Here is a 15,192-nt window from a genome sequence, read left to right on the forward strand (position 1 = left end):
TGGCTGCCTGATGGGAGGGGGAGGGAATGGGAAGGATCGGGAGCTTGGGCTTATCAGACACAACTTAGAATAGATTTACAAGGAGATCCTGCTGAATAGCATTGAGAACTTTGTCTAGATACTCATGTTGCAACAGAAGAAAGGCTGGGGGAAAAATGTAATTGTAATGTAAACATGTAAGGATAACCTGACCCCCTTGCTGTACAGTGGGAAAATAAAAAAATAAAAAAAATAAAAAAAAATTTTATGGCGACTAGGCTGATTCACAGGTCCTTTTCCTTTATTTCTTAGTAACATTTTACTAAATTTTACTTTGGCCTTGTTATGAATCTTTTCATAGGATTTCATTATTATTCTTTTTTTTTCCTTTTCCATGCATGTTCTTTTTTTGTTAAGGTGATAATTTAAGACAGATAGTCCTTCCTGCTTTTGTGGTATTTACACCCAAAGTTAATACACCAAAATATTTTATTTCAAGATAAATGTTATAATCTTATTAGGGGAAACGCAAAGTACCTTAATTTCTATTATAAGTCTCATTTTGTCAGTAGCCAGTTTTCTCTTAAGTTGGTCAATAGCATGCTGTACCTCAGTAATCTGGATGATAAGGTAATTCTGTATGAGTCATAAAAAGATGTTATTTTATATAACATCTATTCATTTTTAATTTTAATCATGGCAAATATAAACTACAAAGTGATATCAAATATGAAAAAAAACAAATCATGAAAATAACCTATTCCATAAAATTAAACTTATTTCTTTGGAGTAAATTACTATTCAACTGTTGATTTCCTATGTTTTAGGGACCACTTCCCTTTCTTTTTTACTACCGTTTTCATGTATTATAAAAATAAATATCTATTTGTAAAAGTTACCATTAAATTAGTACCAAAAAAAATCAACAACTATTACTATGAGAGGAATATAGTAGGTTTTAGACACTTAGCAAGGCTTTTGAAATTGGCATAATGTTTTATTGGCATAATCTATTAATCAAATTAGAATTACTTTAAAATATTTAATAATGAGAAAATGGCACAACACTGTAAATCAACCATACTTCAATAAAACTTTAAAAAAATGAAAAAACAATCTCCAGTTTAAGAGAATGCCAAGTTGGCTTTTCACAAACCAATAATTTTGCTAATGATTTTCTGCAACTATATGACATTTTTCACTTAACTTTTTGTCTTAATGAAATGAGAAAACATCCAGAAATGCAAGTTATAAGCTTCATTGCAATAAATAACACAAGGCCACTACAGTTGATCTTAAAAACATTTGTTTCTCTCATGAAGAAATTACTTTAAAAAAATAGAAATTTGAGGGGATGAAGGTTGAAAAAAGAAATAACTATAAATGTTCTTCCATTTCAAAAAGTGTCTGACATCTGGGCCAGAAGATCTTCTGCATCTACTGGGACTTCAGTTTCAAGTGTCACAGAATGGTTCAACATGCTTTACAAAATCCATTACATTTTAAGACCATTTCCAATATCTGCTACCATGAATCAAGACCCATTTACTAAAAGTTACTTATGCAGAATTAATCATACAGAAATTTCTAACTTCTTTTGCAAAAATTAAAGTACTTTATTGTACTTGGCATTCCTGCACATGATGTGGATTCAGAGACCAAAAGTATTAAGGGTATATAATTAAAAATCAAGAGCTTGGACATATAAAATTATTTTTTAATATTTATAATTTTTTTTCTGTAAAAATATGCCAGAAAAAAAATCAGAATATAAACACACACAAATTTAGTAACAAAATACTGTATTTTATAAGAAAATCTGTTTAATGGAGTTGTCGTGGCTCAGTGGTTAACGAATCGACTAGGAACCATGAGGTTGAGGGTTCGATCCCTGGCCTTGCTCAGTGAGTTAAGGATCCGGCGTTGCCGTGAGCTGTGGTGTAGGTTGCAGACGCGGCTTGGATCCCGCGTTGCTGTGGCTCTGGTGTAGGCCAGAGTCTATGGCTCTGATTAGAACCCTAGCCTGGGAACCTCCATATGCCACGGGAGCAGCTCAAGAAAAGGCAAAAAGATAAAAAAAAAAAAACCCAAAAAACTATGTGAGGTGATGGATGTTAACTAAATCGATTATGGTATCCATTTCACAATATTAACTAAACTTATTGTGGTCTCCACTTCACGATACATACATATGCCAAAAACTGGGGAAAACAGTAAATTTTTAATATTTCATCATACTTAAAGTTAAATCTATGCTCAATCAAATTAACATAAAACCTTTTTTGGATAAGTGGGGATCAACCAACAAAAATTAAACTGATAAACAGCCTCTGGAATTTGTTGCTTAGTTATATGGCGGAATTAATCAAAAAATAAACTTCAAGTCTCTCATCTGTCAAGATTCAAGACTATCTCAAAAAAATGATCAAAATTTAATGTAAGTTAATAATTTCTTTGGAATATAATTACCTTTAGATTCTGTGGTTGTTATCAAACTGCCCTCCCCAACCCCAACTGAAAGAAAAGAAAAAGTGATGAAAGAAAAGGGATCACTATTACTCCCCCACCACACTGCATCAGGTACATCTCTCTTTCTCATAGAATCTGAAGGTAACCCTTTCCCCTGGCACAGAGGTAGATCCTAATTTTCTAGGACAACATACAGCATTCCCTGATAACTCTGATCAATCTAGGGTAGGCCTGATTGATCGGCAACCTGGCTAAAGGTAAGGTTTTATATATCCCATGTGTCTGGGAGAGGCTGTCTCTTGTTTTGGAGGCATGTACCCCTACTTGCCATTCGCATCTCTGTTGCTACCATGAGGAAAAACACTCTTAGAATGCAGCCAACACTGAAAATAATAGGGAGGAAATATCAGAAGCACTTAGGCCCTTAAAGACATAATTAAACTGCTGATTTTATCTCCTCAGCAATCATTACCTGAGATCATGAATTTATTTATTAAGCCAGATTAAGCTAAAGTTTTGTTACCTGTAGCCCAAAATATCCAAGATATAACACTAACAATTACAAAGCATGTATCTTATTTTTTTGTTCTAATTTAAAAAATTATTGAAGTAGTCGATTTACAATGTTGTCCTAATTTCTGCTATATAGCAAAGTGGTTCAGTTATACATTCTTTTTCATATTCTTTTCCACTATGGTCTATTACATGATATTGAATAGAGTTCTCTGTGCTATATGGTACAATCCTCTTGTTTATCCATCTTATAAATGTAATAATTGCTTCTACTAATCCTAAACTCCTAATCCTTCCCTTGCTACCCCCTCATTCCCTTTAGTAAACCACAAGTCTGTTCTCTTTATCTCCGAGTCTGCTTTTGTTTTGTAGACATGCTGATTTGTGTTGTATTTTAGATTCTACATATAAGTGATACCATATGGTATTTGTTTTTCTCTGCCTGACTTATTTAGTATGATAATCTCCAGGCCCATCCATGTTGCTGCGAATGGCATCATTTCATTCTTTTTAATGACTAAGTAATATTCCAGTGTGTGTGTGTACTACATCTTCTTGATCCATTCATCTGTTAATGACCTTTTAGGTTGTTTCTATGTCTTGGCTGTTGTAAATAGTGCTGTCATAACATAGGGGTTCATGTATCTTTTCAAATTATAGTTTTGTCTGGGTATATGCCCAGGAGTGGGATTGCTGGATCATATAACAACTCTATTTTTAATACAAAGCATGTATTTTAAATAGAACTTCTCTAACATAATGTAAATGGAGAACAGACTTGGAGTTTCCAAGTGGGAGAGGGGAGGGAATGGGGTAGACTGGGAGTTTGGGGTTAGTAGATGCAAACTATTATGTTTAGAATGAACAAGCAATGAAGTCCTACTATATATATATAGCACAGCAAACTATATCCAGTCTCTTGGGATAGACCATGAGGGAAGATAATATAAGAAAGGGAATGTGTGTGTTTATATATACATATACATATATACATATACACACACACATTTATGTAACAGAAATTGGCACAACACTGTAAATCAACTATACTTTAATTAAAAAAATAGGCACCTTTGGAGTTCCCATTGTGGCGCAGCAGAAACGAATCCAACTAAGAACCATGAGGTTGTGGGTTCGATCCTTGGCCTCGCTCAGTGGGTTAAGGATCTGGCGTTGCCAAGAGCTGTGGTGTAGGTTGCAGATGTTGCTCGGATCCCGTGTTGCTGTGGCTCTGGCATAGGGGCCAGCAGCTACAGCTCTGATTAGACCCCTAGCCTGGGAACCTCCACATGCTGCAGGTGCAGCCCTAAAAAGACAAAAAGACAAAAAAAAAAAAGGCATCTTTAAAAAAAAAAGAATGTGAACTATTTATTAGTACCTTAGAGTCTGTGATGTTTGCCAGATTCTTTGGTATCATCTTGATCTCCCTGGCTTCAAGCTGCATGAGCAACTTTTTATAGTAAAGTTCCAAATCTTCTCGAAGTTTTGTTAAAACTTCCTCCAATGATGCTGTAACTTTCTTTGTTTCAAAGTACTTTTTCTTCCAAACATCACAGGCTATAAAAAGCAAAGGTTATAGTTTGATTAAACTGTTCAACCTGAGAAGGACCCTAGAGTTATTTTAAAACATTCCTTTCCCCTCTCTTTCCTCTCTTATATGCTGAGGAAATGAGAGCTAAGAGCAAAATGTTTATTGGATAATACCAGGACTAGCCTACAAATATAGTAAAATAGTGATAAATCTAGGAACCCAAACCAAGTTCTTCTTGAAGCTTGTCATTTTGAAGAAAATCCTTCTTCAAGGAGTTCCCGTCGTGGCTCAGTGGTTAACGAAACCGACTAGGAACCATGAGGTTGCGGGTTCGCTCCCTGGACTTACTTAGTGGGTTAAGGATCCAGCGTTGCCGTGAGCTGTGGTGTAGGTTGCAGACACGGCTCAGATCCCGCGTTGCTGTGGCTCTGGTGTAGGCCGGTGGCTACAGCTCTGATTCGACCCCTAGCCTGGGAACCTCCATATGCCGTGGGAGCAGCCCAAGAAATGGCAAAAAAAAAAAAAAGAAAAAAAAAGAAAAGAAAATCTTTCTTCAAAATACTACCTATAGCAAAATGCATATATTTTATTACCTTTATCCATAATCTTATTTGAATTCACTTTTACATAATTAAAGCTATGAAAGAAAAAGGCAAAATATATTTTTTCAGATTTTCCTTATTTTTTCAGCCCCAAAGAATTGTTTTGTGAAATTAGTTGATTCTGTTTTATCACTTATCAAAATTATTCCAAACATATCCCCAAGCTCAAGTAGGGCAGAATTTCTTAAACCTGAGACTTCCAGTTGAGAAAATTAGAAATTAAACTCTGCCAGTTTAGGGAATCATTTTGCCACCAATGAGATTCTAAACATAAACCAATTTATGTTTATTTAGAAATACAAACTGCATGCTAATATACCAGAATATGCTTATGTTTAAGATTATTAAAAAAAGGAAAAAAAATTTAAAAAAGGAAAACATCAAGTTTTAAAATTCTGTTATAAGGCAATTTAATTAAAAAACACAAAAGCATATGGAACTTTCACTGAAGATTTTAACTACTTCCCTCAGCCTTATGTCCAATCCCTGAGCAAGTTCTGCTGGAACCAATGTCAAAATACTTGAAGCATCTGGCACATTCTCCCTTCTTCAGTGGTACATCCCTAGGCAACACCCTTGTCTTTCTAATAGTTTCTCTGCTTCCATTCTTGGCCCTCTACAAGATATCCAGTATTGTAGTCATTCTGATCTTTGCAAAATATTTAAAAAATGATGTAAGTCCCTAGTTTAAAAATCCTCTGATGCCATCCCACCTTACTTGTAATAAAACCCAAGCTCCTTGAATTGGTCTGTCTGTTCCTTGATGACCTTATGATTTTCTCCCTCTACAATCCTCCTTAGTTATCACACTCCAACCACATTGGTCCGCAATTCTTATTTCTATCTCCGTACCTTGACTTTCTTCTTTCTTTTTAGGGCCACACCCGTGGCATATGGAAGTTCCCAGACCAGGGGTCGAATCAGAGCTGGAGTTGCCAGCTTATTCCACAGCCACCGCAACGTGGGATCTGAGTCACAACGCTGGACCCATAACCCACTGAGCGAGACCAGTGATCAAAAGTGCATCCTCATGGATACTAGTTGGGTTCCTAACCTGCAAAGCCACAATAGGAACTTCCTGTACCTTGACTTTCAGTGCTCCTCCTTTTCTGACTCTTTCCCCCCATCTCTTTACATGCTTGCCATTTTATTAATCAGATATTAGTGATAATCTCCTTAGAGAAGCCTTCCTTGGAAACACTAGCTAAAACATCTCTTCTGCTCCATCACTCTTTATAGCACTCTTTAATTAGTTTGTCTTTTTAGGGCCGTACTCTAGGCACATGGAGCTTTCCAGGCTAGAGGTTGAATTAGAGCTGTAGCTGCCAGCCTACGCCACAGCCATAGATAGCAATGCACATCCAAGCTGCAACTGCAACCTACACCAAACAAACTTTAAAATGTTTTGTTTAAGTTCTGTAAAAAATGTCCTTGGTAACTTGATAGGGATTGCATTGAATCTGTATATTGCCTTAGGTAGTATAGTCATTTTGATAATATTAACTCTTCCAATCCACGAGCATGGTATGTCTTTCCATCTATTTGCGTCATCTTTGATTTCTTTCATCAGCATCTTATACTTTTCAGAGTACAGTATTTTATTCTTTTGGATGCAATGGTAAATGGGATTGCTTCCCTTCGACTGCATTTCTATACACTAGTAATGAAAGATCAGAAAGAGAAATTGGGGAAGCAATCTGATTTTCCATTACATCAAAAAGAATAAAATACTTAGGAATAATCCTACCTGAAGAGACAAAAGACCTGTACTCTGAAAAGTATAACACATTGATGAAAGAATCAAAGATGACACAAACAGATGGAAAGACATACCATGCTCTTGGACTGGAAGAGTCAATATTACCAACATGACTATACTACCAAAGGCAATCTACAGATTCAATGCAATCCCCATCAAATTACCAAGGACATTTTTTACAGAACTCAAACAAAATATTTTAAAGTTTGTTTGGAAGCACAAAAGACCCGGAATAGCCAAAGCCATCCTGAGAAAGAAAAATGGAGCTGGAGGAATCAGGCTCCCTGACTTCAGATTATACTACAAAGTTACAGTCATCAAAACTGTATGGTACGGACACAAAGACAGAAATATAGATCTGTGGAACACGATAGAAAGCCCAGAATTCAACCCACACACCTACAGCCAACTAATCTATGACAAAGGAGGCAAGAATATACAATGGAGAAAAGACAGCCTGTTCAACAAGTGGTGCTGGGAAAACTGGACAGCCACATGGAAAAGAATGAAATTAGAACACTTCCTAATGCCACACACAAAAATAAACTCAAAATGGATTAAAAACCTAGATATAAGAGCAGATTATAAAATCTTAGAGGAAGACCTATACCAAACACTCTCTAACATAAATGACAGCAACATCTTCTCAGATCCATCTCAGACTAATGACAGTGAAAACAAAAATAAACAAATGGGACTTAATTAAACTTAAAAGTTTCTGCACAGCAAAGGAAACCCTGAACAGAATGAGAAGACAACCCATAGAATGGGAGAAAATATCTGCAATGAAGAGACAAGGGATTAATCTCCAAAATTTATAAATACCTTCTGTAGCTCAATACCAAAAAACAGGCAGAAGATCTAAACAGACTGTTCTCCAAAGAAGACATACAGATGGCCAAAAAAAAAAAAAAAAAAAAACATGAAAAGATGTATCATTCATTATTAGAGAAATGCAAATCAAAACCACTATGAGGTACCACCTTACACCAGCCAGAATGGCCATCATCAAAAGGTCTACAAACAATAAATACTGGAGAGGGTGTGGAGCAAAGGGAACCCTATGACACTGTTGGTGGGAATGTAAATTGGTATAACCACTGCAGAAAATAGTATGGAGATGCCTCAGAAAACTAAAAATTGAACTACCATTTGATCCAGCAATACCACTCCTGGGCATCTATCTAGAGAAAACCATGCCTCCTTGAAAAGACACATGTACTCCAGTGTTCACTGCAGCACTATTTTCAATAGCCAAGACATGGAAACAACCTAAATGTCCATCCACAGAGGAGTGGATCAAGAAGATGTGGTACATATACACAATGGAATGTTACTCAACCATTAATGGAAACGAAATCCCGGCATTTTTAACAACATGAATGGATCTAGAAATTATGCTAAGTAAAGTCAATCAGACAATGAGATACCAACATCAAATGCTTTCACTGACATTGTGGAATCTGAAAAAAGGACAGACTGAACTTCTTTGCAGAACAGATACCGACTCAGATTTTGAAAAACTTATGGTTTCCAAAGGAGACAGTTTGGGGGGTGGGTGGATGCACTGAGGGTTTGGGATGGAAATGCTGTAAAATTTAGTTGTGATGATTGTTGTACAGCTATAAATGTAATAAAATTCATTGAGTAATTAAAAAAAAAAGACGATACAGGTGGCAGAGGCTTGAAAAGAATACTGGAAGGCCTGCACCCAAGAGCAGGCACACTTCAATTTCTACTATTTCTACCACTTTTCCTAGAAGCCTTTCTTGATCTCTTCCATCTATTTTAGTGTTCCTCCTCTCTATTCCTATGTATAGAACTTGACATTCCTTTATCACAGCAGTCATCAGGAGGTATCACTACTCCTTAACTGGATCATCATTGCCCCAGTGGACTGGAGGCAGGGACAAGGTTGCATTGGCCTATTAGCATCTCCCCAGCCCCTACAACAGTGACTAAATTCAGTAGGTACTTAATACTCATTTAATAAATGTTAAAATGAATAAACAAATATCCATTTTAAAAATAATTGAATTTTAATAAAAAGCATGTTGCATTTATCATATAAAACAGAGCTGAATAATGATTTCATCTTTCTTATAGTGAATTTATATCAATAGTGTACCACTTAAAGTATAACAGTAAGTAATTATTATCACTTTATCACTTATTCCAAAACATAAATTCTGTAAAATTTGAATTCCCTTTATAGTGATAAAAGATAATAAATTTTACCATGATATTGTTTTAATTTGCTTTGTTCAAATAGCCTTTCAACTTTTTTTATTAGTTCTTCTCCAATTCTTTCCAGATATCTTCTTTCTTCCTTTACTTGTTTCATTTGCTCAATAATCTTCTTTCCTAAAAGATTTTGACCCATAGTCATCAATATCTTTTTAAGCTAAAAGATAAGTTCATATACTAAAAAAGAGTATAAAACTAAAATGTGCCAAAAACAGCAAGTATAAAATCTACTCCAAACTCTGTTTTTCTGTCTGCAGTACAGCATTCGGCTCTATGGAAAACACTGAGGAACTGTTTCAGTATCTAAGAGTTATATATAGGGGATTTATATATGTGTAAACATCACAGTATGTTTCTTCTACATTCATGTATAAAACGTATAAAAACATGTATAAAAACTAGGTAAAACTCATGTAGTTATACTTCCCGGTTTAATTCTTTAGGTAAATTTATATTGGGCCCAAACTTAATGTACTTAAATCTTACACTGAAAAAATGCATGTTTTCAAGTATACATACATATAAATAGAAATAATATTAGTGACACACAAATGCAGTAATCAACGAGATAGTCATATACTTGACTATAATTTAAAATAACTTAAGTTTTTGTGGTAAAATATATATAATTTAGTCTTTTAACTATATTTAAATTTAAAGTTTGGAGTTCTCTTCTGGTGCAGTGGGTTAAGGACCTGGCCTTATCATTGCAGCAGCTTGGGTTGCTGCTATGGCTCTGGTTCAATCCCTGGCCCAGGAACTTAAACATGCCATGGGTGGGGCTACATAAATAAAGAAATAAATGTATAGTTCAATGGCACTGTGTATATTCACAATGTTTTGCAACCATCACCACCCTTCATCTCCAAAACTATCTTCCCAAACTGAAACTCTGTACCTATTAAACAATTAACTGCACATTAACATTATTTAACTTTACCTCACAGGATCACCTGTACTTACATCAGTACTATGGTATCATCATACTTACTCTCGATCTGTAATAAAGATCTATCAGTTGTTCCTGGAGAACAAGCAGGTTGACAAGGAACTGAAGGAAAATCAGTAAGATTTGGCAGGGTGATGCTCTCAATTTTACCTAGCTGTTAAGCAAATAGCAAAATCAGTAAGATCTGGTAGGGTGACTCATTATTTTTCATCTGTCTGTAAACATTTGATAGTGCACCATAGCAATGCATTCTTATTTTTAATTACATAGTGGTAAACTCCCAAATCTGTCTTTATAAATATGACCCTCTCTTGGAGTTCCCATTGTGGCACAGTGGTTAAAGAATCCGACTAGGAACCATGAGGTTGCGGGTTCGGTCCCTGCCCTTCCTCAGTGGGTTAAGGATCCGGCATTGCCATGAGATGTGGTATAGGTCGCAGACGCAGCTCGGATCCCACAGGCTCTGGCGTAGGCTGACGGCTGCAGCTCCGATTCAACCCCTGGCCTGGGAACCTCCATATGCCATGGGAGCAGCCGCAGAAAAGGCAAAAAGACAAAAAAAAAAAAAAAAAAGACCCTCTCTTGTCTCTACTTTCGCCATTCCACTATACTTGGACATTATACACAGGAGATTCAAACTTAAAATTTTAAAAGAAAAACAAAGAATCTATATTTCTTTCTTTTTTTTAAAATTTTTTTAATGTCTTTTTGCTATTTCTTGGGCCGCTCCCACGGCATATGGAGGTTCCTAGGCTAGGGGTCTAATCGGAGCTGTAGCCACCAGCCTATGTCAGAGCCACAGCAACGCGGGATCCGAGCCGCGTCTGCAACCTACACCACAGCTCATGGCAACGCCGGATCGTTAACCCATTGAGCAAGGGCAGGGACCGAACCCGCAACCTCATGGTTCCTAGTCAGATTCAGTTAACCACTGCGCCACGACGGGAACTCCCATATTTCTTTCTAAACATAATTTCCTTCCAAGATTTCTGATTTCCATTACATTATGATAATTTTAAAATGTTACTCAGATGGCTACTGATTTTTTTTCATCTTGAACCAATTTGATCTTTTTTATCTGCTTAGAAAATTAGAGATCCTACCATATTTTCAAATTTTAGCATATATTTTATTCTCACATATTTTACCACCTCCATATTTGTGTTACATTGCCTTCACCTCACCTAATTTTTCTGTTTCCACGCTTTCTTATAAAATACCTCAAGCCTACCAATATTGATGTTTCTCCTACTACCATTTATAGATCTTAAGTTGTTTTCTATTCTACTAGGCTTGTTACTTATATAACTTTTTACTTTCCACCTTTATCTTCATTAAGCTCTTGCCCCTACTTTGTTAGTTTTATTAGTCTTTTTTTTCTGGTTTATTGCATTTTTCTTATTTTTATAAGGTCAAATTCCCATAGGATAATGGCAACCACCTTAAATTAGAATCTCTCCACACACACCCTCAACTACTATAAAAAGAAAGCAAATAAAATCACCCATAATTTATGACTGCAACATAGAATCTTTTAATTTACATGTACGTGGGGAAATAAACCCCCTAGACCAGCAGAGTGTGCTCAGAAGCTCATATCTGAGCTGAGTCAGATATGAGGGGACTATGCATTAGACAGCACTATACACAGATAACACAGTAAACATCAACCACAAGTTAGTCTTAAAGGAGAAGGTCCTGCATGTAGTGGAGGAATACTGAGAATAAGGGTATGAATTGGTAAATCAGAGTTATTTCTATGAGGAATCTAAAAGAGAGGGCCTGTTAAAATGTAGGGTGCCAGAGGTGGTAATTAATGGAAAACATAGCTACTGGGTGAGAGGAAAATGCTTTGGAAGCAAGAGATGTTTCTTTGGGGCTTGGTGGTAAGAGAAAAGAAAGTGGTCCAGATAAGAGCTCTGGTAAATTTGTAGGAAAGAATGCAAAGAGAAAAGACCAGTTCCCCTAAATGTTCCATTTATTTAAAAACAAATAAATAACTGCATTTCATTATAACAACAGAAGAGGGCACTCCTCATCTACAAACTAGAATAAACCACCAGAACACCAGCACCTGTTACTGATACATAAAAATCCCAAACAAACAAACACAGACAATATCTATAAAATAATCTAGCTTCTAGACAAAGCTACTTGTTGAAAACCCTCAAAATTGAGAAAACAAACAAAACAAAACCAGCAGCCAAGAAGCAGGGAAAAAACTGACAAGATTCCCAACATATATTAAATTAAATCAAAGCATTTTTAGGTATTAATGAACATCACACATTACAAATTTAGAAACTCAGAATAAAAATGAAAAAAACAATAGGAAGATATACAATGGGAACTGACCAAAACTAAAGAAAGAAAAAACAGAACTGTCTCAGAAATGAATAGCAGGTACTCCAAAAAGAAATGAAATGACCAAAAATACAGTAAGGATAACAGAGGAGATAAATAAAAGGAACAAAGGATACGAAACACAAAGAAAATAGTAAACTAGATCAGAGAGAAAGTAATAGCGATAAAAGAACAGCTAAGATAAGATTAATCAAGGTCCCTGAAAAAAAATAAAACCATGGAATAGATCTGCTATTTCAATTATTTTCTAGAATTTTAATTTCTTGAAATAAAAGAAGTCTTGGTTTTCATACTGGAAAGGCCCACTCAGAAAAACCAGGTCTAGAGCTCTTAACTGCAACATAGCCTAATAAAATTACTACACATTAAAGGAATCCTCTGGTCTTACTGATAAGAATACCCAAGTCAGTTTACAAAGAAAATAAAACCAGTTCGGCATCACAGTTCTTAGTGGTAATGTATAAATCAAGATATCGGTAGAGCAATATTTCAAACACTCAAGGAAAAATTGCCTAAGTCAAGGATGTTACAGCCAATCAAGCTATCCTTTAAGTATTAAGATCTAAAACTGGGATGAGCAAACTCTGTAAAAAGGCCTCAGAGTAAATAATTTAGGTTTTTTTTGGCCACATATGGTATTTGTCACAATTAATTTTTTTCAACTTTTTAAAAATGTAGAAAACATTTTTAGGTCTCAGGCCTGACAAAATAGGCTACAGGCCTTGTTTGCCTATTCCTACTCCAGACAAAGTTTTAATAGTAGAAGTAAGGGTATATTGTACCTAGGATCTTTTCTTTTTCTTTTTGTTTTTTGCTTTTTAGGGCCATACCTGCGACATATGGAGGTTCCCAGTGTAGGAGTCTAATTGGAGCTATAGCTGCTGGCCTACACTACAGCCACAGCAACATCAGATCCGAGCTGCAACTGCGACGTACACTACAGCTCACAGCAACACTGGATCCTTAACCCACTGAGCGAGGCCAGGGATCAAACCTGCAACCTCATGGTTCCTAGTCAGATTTGTTTCTGCTGCGCCACAATGGGGACTCCAGAGCTTTTCTCATAAGCATAGCTTAACCCAACTAGGAAATAACTGAAAAATATTGTTTAAAAGAACTGGTAGCGGGAGTTCCCATTGTGGCACAGCAGAAATGAATCCGACTAGGAACCACGAGGTTGCGGATTCGATCTCTGGCCTCGCTCAGTGGGTTAAGGATCTAGCATTTTCATGAGCTGTGGTGTAGGTCGCAGACGTGGCTCGGGTCCTACATTGCTGTGGCTGTGGTGTAGGCTGGCAGCTGTAGCTCTGATTCGACCTCTAACATGAGAACTTCCATATGCTGCAAGTGTGGCCCTAAAAAGATAAAAAAAAAAAAAAAAGTATATGAGAAGAGAAAAGAGGGGGAAGGTAATTTTTCAAATGCCTTGAATACAAAGGCAGCAATCAGAGGATGATTTCAGAGGTGACAAATCAAAATCAGAAGCATAAATTTTAAAAAAAGAAAAAGGAAGGCTAGGAATACCAGCGTAAATTTGTACTAGTACAAAGGTAAACAAACACTAGAACAAAGATTCAAGCTTTCTAAATACCAGGACCTGGGCAAGGGGAGTGCAAATAAACCACAGAATAATACACAATAACTATAATATATAGTAAAATGACACATCTCAGGTCAAATATATTAGCCCTATTAATAACATAAATGGAAATAACTCATCTACTAAATGCAACTGACTTTTGGACTGACTCACAAAGCAAAACCCAACTCTAGGCTGTCTATTAAAGACACACCTCAAACAAAAAACAATTCAGAGAAGCTTTAAAAAAGTGGGGAAAAAAGAAAGGGGTATACCAGATAAATGCAAACAAAAAAAAAAAGGAGAGGTTAGTATCTCAATATGCACTAAGGGAGAATTCAAGCCAAAAAGCACATTAAGAGTCAAGAAGGGCACTTTATAATGCAAAAGTGATAACATTAATATTCACATAAGAATACCTTTGTGCCAAATAATACATAGAAATGCAACTAAATAAAAAACACAGGAGATGTGAGGATAAACAATAATACACAAATAACAGGGGATTTTAAGCTACTATCCTAAATCCAGGAAATGGAGTCCATAAAACATAAAAATATGATCAACTTTATCCCAATCACAGTGAAATAGCATTAAGCACCCACAGAAGAATTTTAAGGTGTAAAACACCATGTTTTGTTAGTATCCAGCAACAATAAAACAATTATTTGCTGAAGATGGCATGCCTTTGCTCTAAAACTCAAGGGCTCTAAGCTGTGATTCTTCTGCCAGGACTAGTCTCAGACTCCATTTAGCAACCCTGTCTACTGCATATCAAGCATCACTGGACCAGATGATTGTTAGCACACAACTGGCAGCTCTGCTTGCTATGCTTCTTGGATCACCTGGTGAGCATTCTCTTGCTTTGGGCCCACTCAAGTCCTTTAGATCACTTGATTAAAAAAAAAAAAAAAAAATGGAGCCATGCATCCAAATGAAGTTATCTCCAAATTCCAAACAGGTCCATCAAGTGACTTATTCCCCATGGTAGCTGGGCCAAAATACAAAATCCTGGCTTTGCCTTAAAGGGCAGACCTCAACATGTCCCAGACTGTGAAATGCCCAGAAATGCCACTGAATCCTGAATTTTCTTGAGCTTTCTCTCCCCCTTCTAATATGTAAAATTAGAAAACTTACACATTTTAATCTGTAGTTTCATTTTAACTTCAGTATAAATACTATGGTGCTGGAGTTCCCGTT

The 15,192-nt window shown here is 36.1% G+C and overlaps 1 protein-coding gene across 1 annotated transcript in view; it reads right to left on the reverse strand.

The window, feature by feature from the left end:
• SPATA1 (spermatogenesis associated 1) overlaps positions 1 to 15,192 on the reverse strand; it is a 46,122-nt gene that overhangs the window by 6,197 nt on the left and 24,733 nt on the right. The window contains exons 9-12 of the mRNA XM_047794217.1: positions 10,092 to 10,203; positions 9,092 to 9,217; positions 4,340 to 4,518; positions 517 to 615 (exon numbers count right to left, since the gene is read on the reverse strand). Of these exons, the coding sequence (XP_047650173.1) occupies positions 517 to 615; positions 4,340 to 4,518; positions 9,092 to 9,217; positions 10,092 to 10,203 (516 nt within the window). The remainder of the gene's footprint in view (positions 1 to 516; positions 616 to 4,339; positions 4,519 to 9,091; positions 9,218 to 10,091; positions 10,204 to 15,192) is intronic.

The sequence above is a fragment of the Phacochoerus africanus genome, chromosome 8, assembly GCF_016906955.1.
Source record: "Phacochoerus africanus isolate WHEZ1 chromosome 8, ROS_Pafr_v1, whole genome shotgun sequence".
Classification (NCBI taxonomy): domain Eukaryota; kingdom Metazoa; phylum Chordata; class Mammalia; order Artiodactyla; family Suidae; genus Phacochoerus; species Phacochoerus africanus.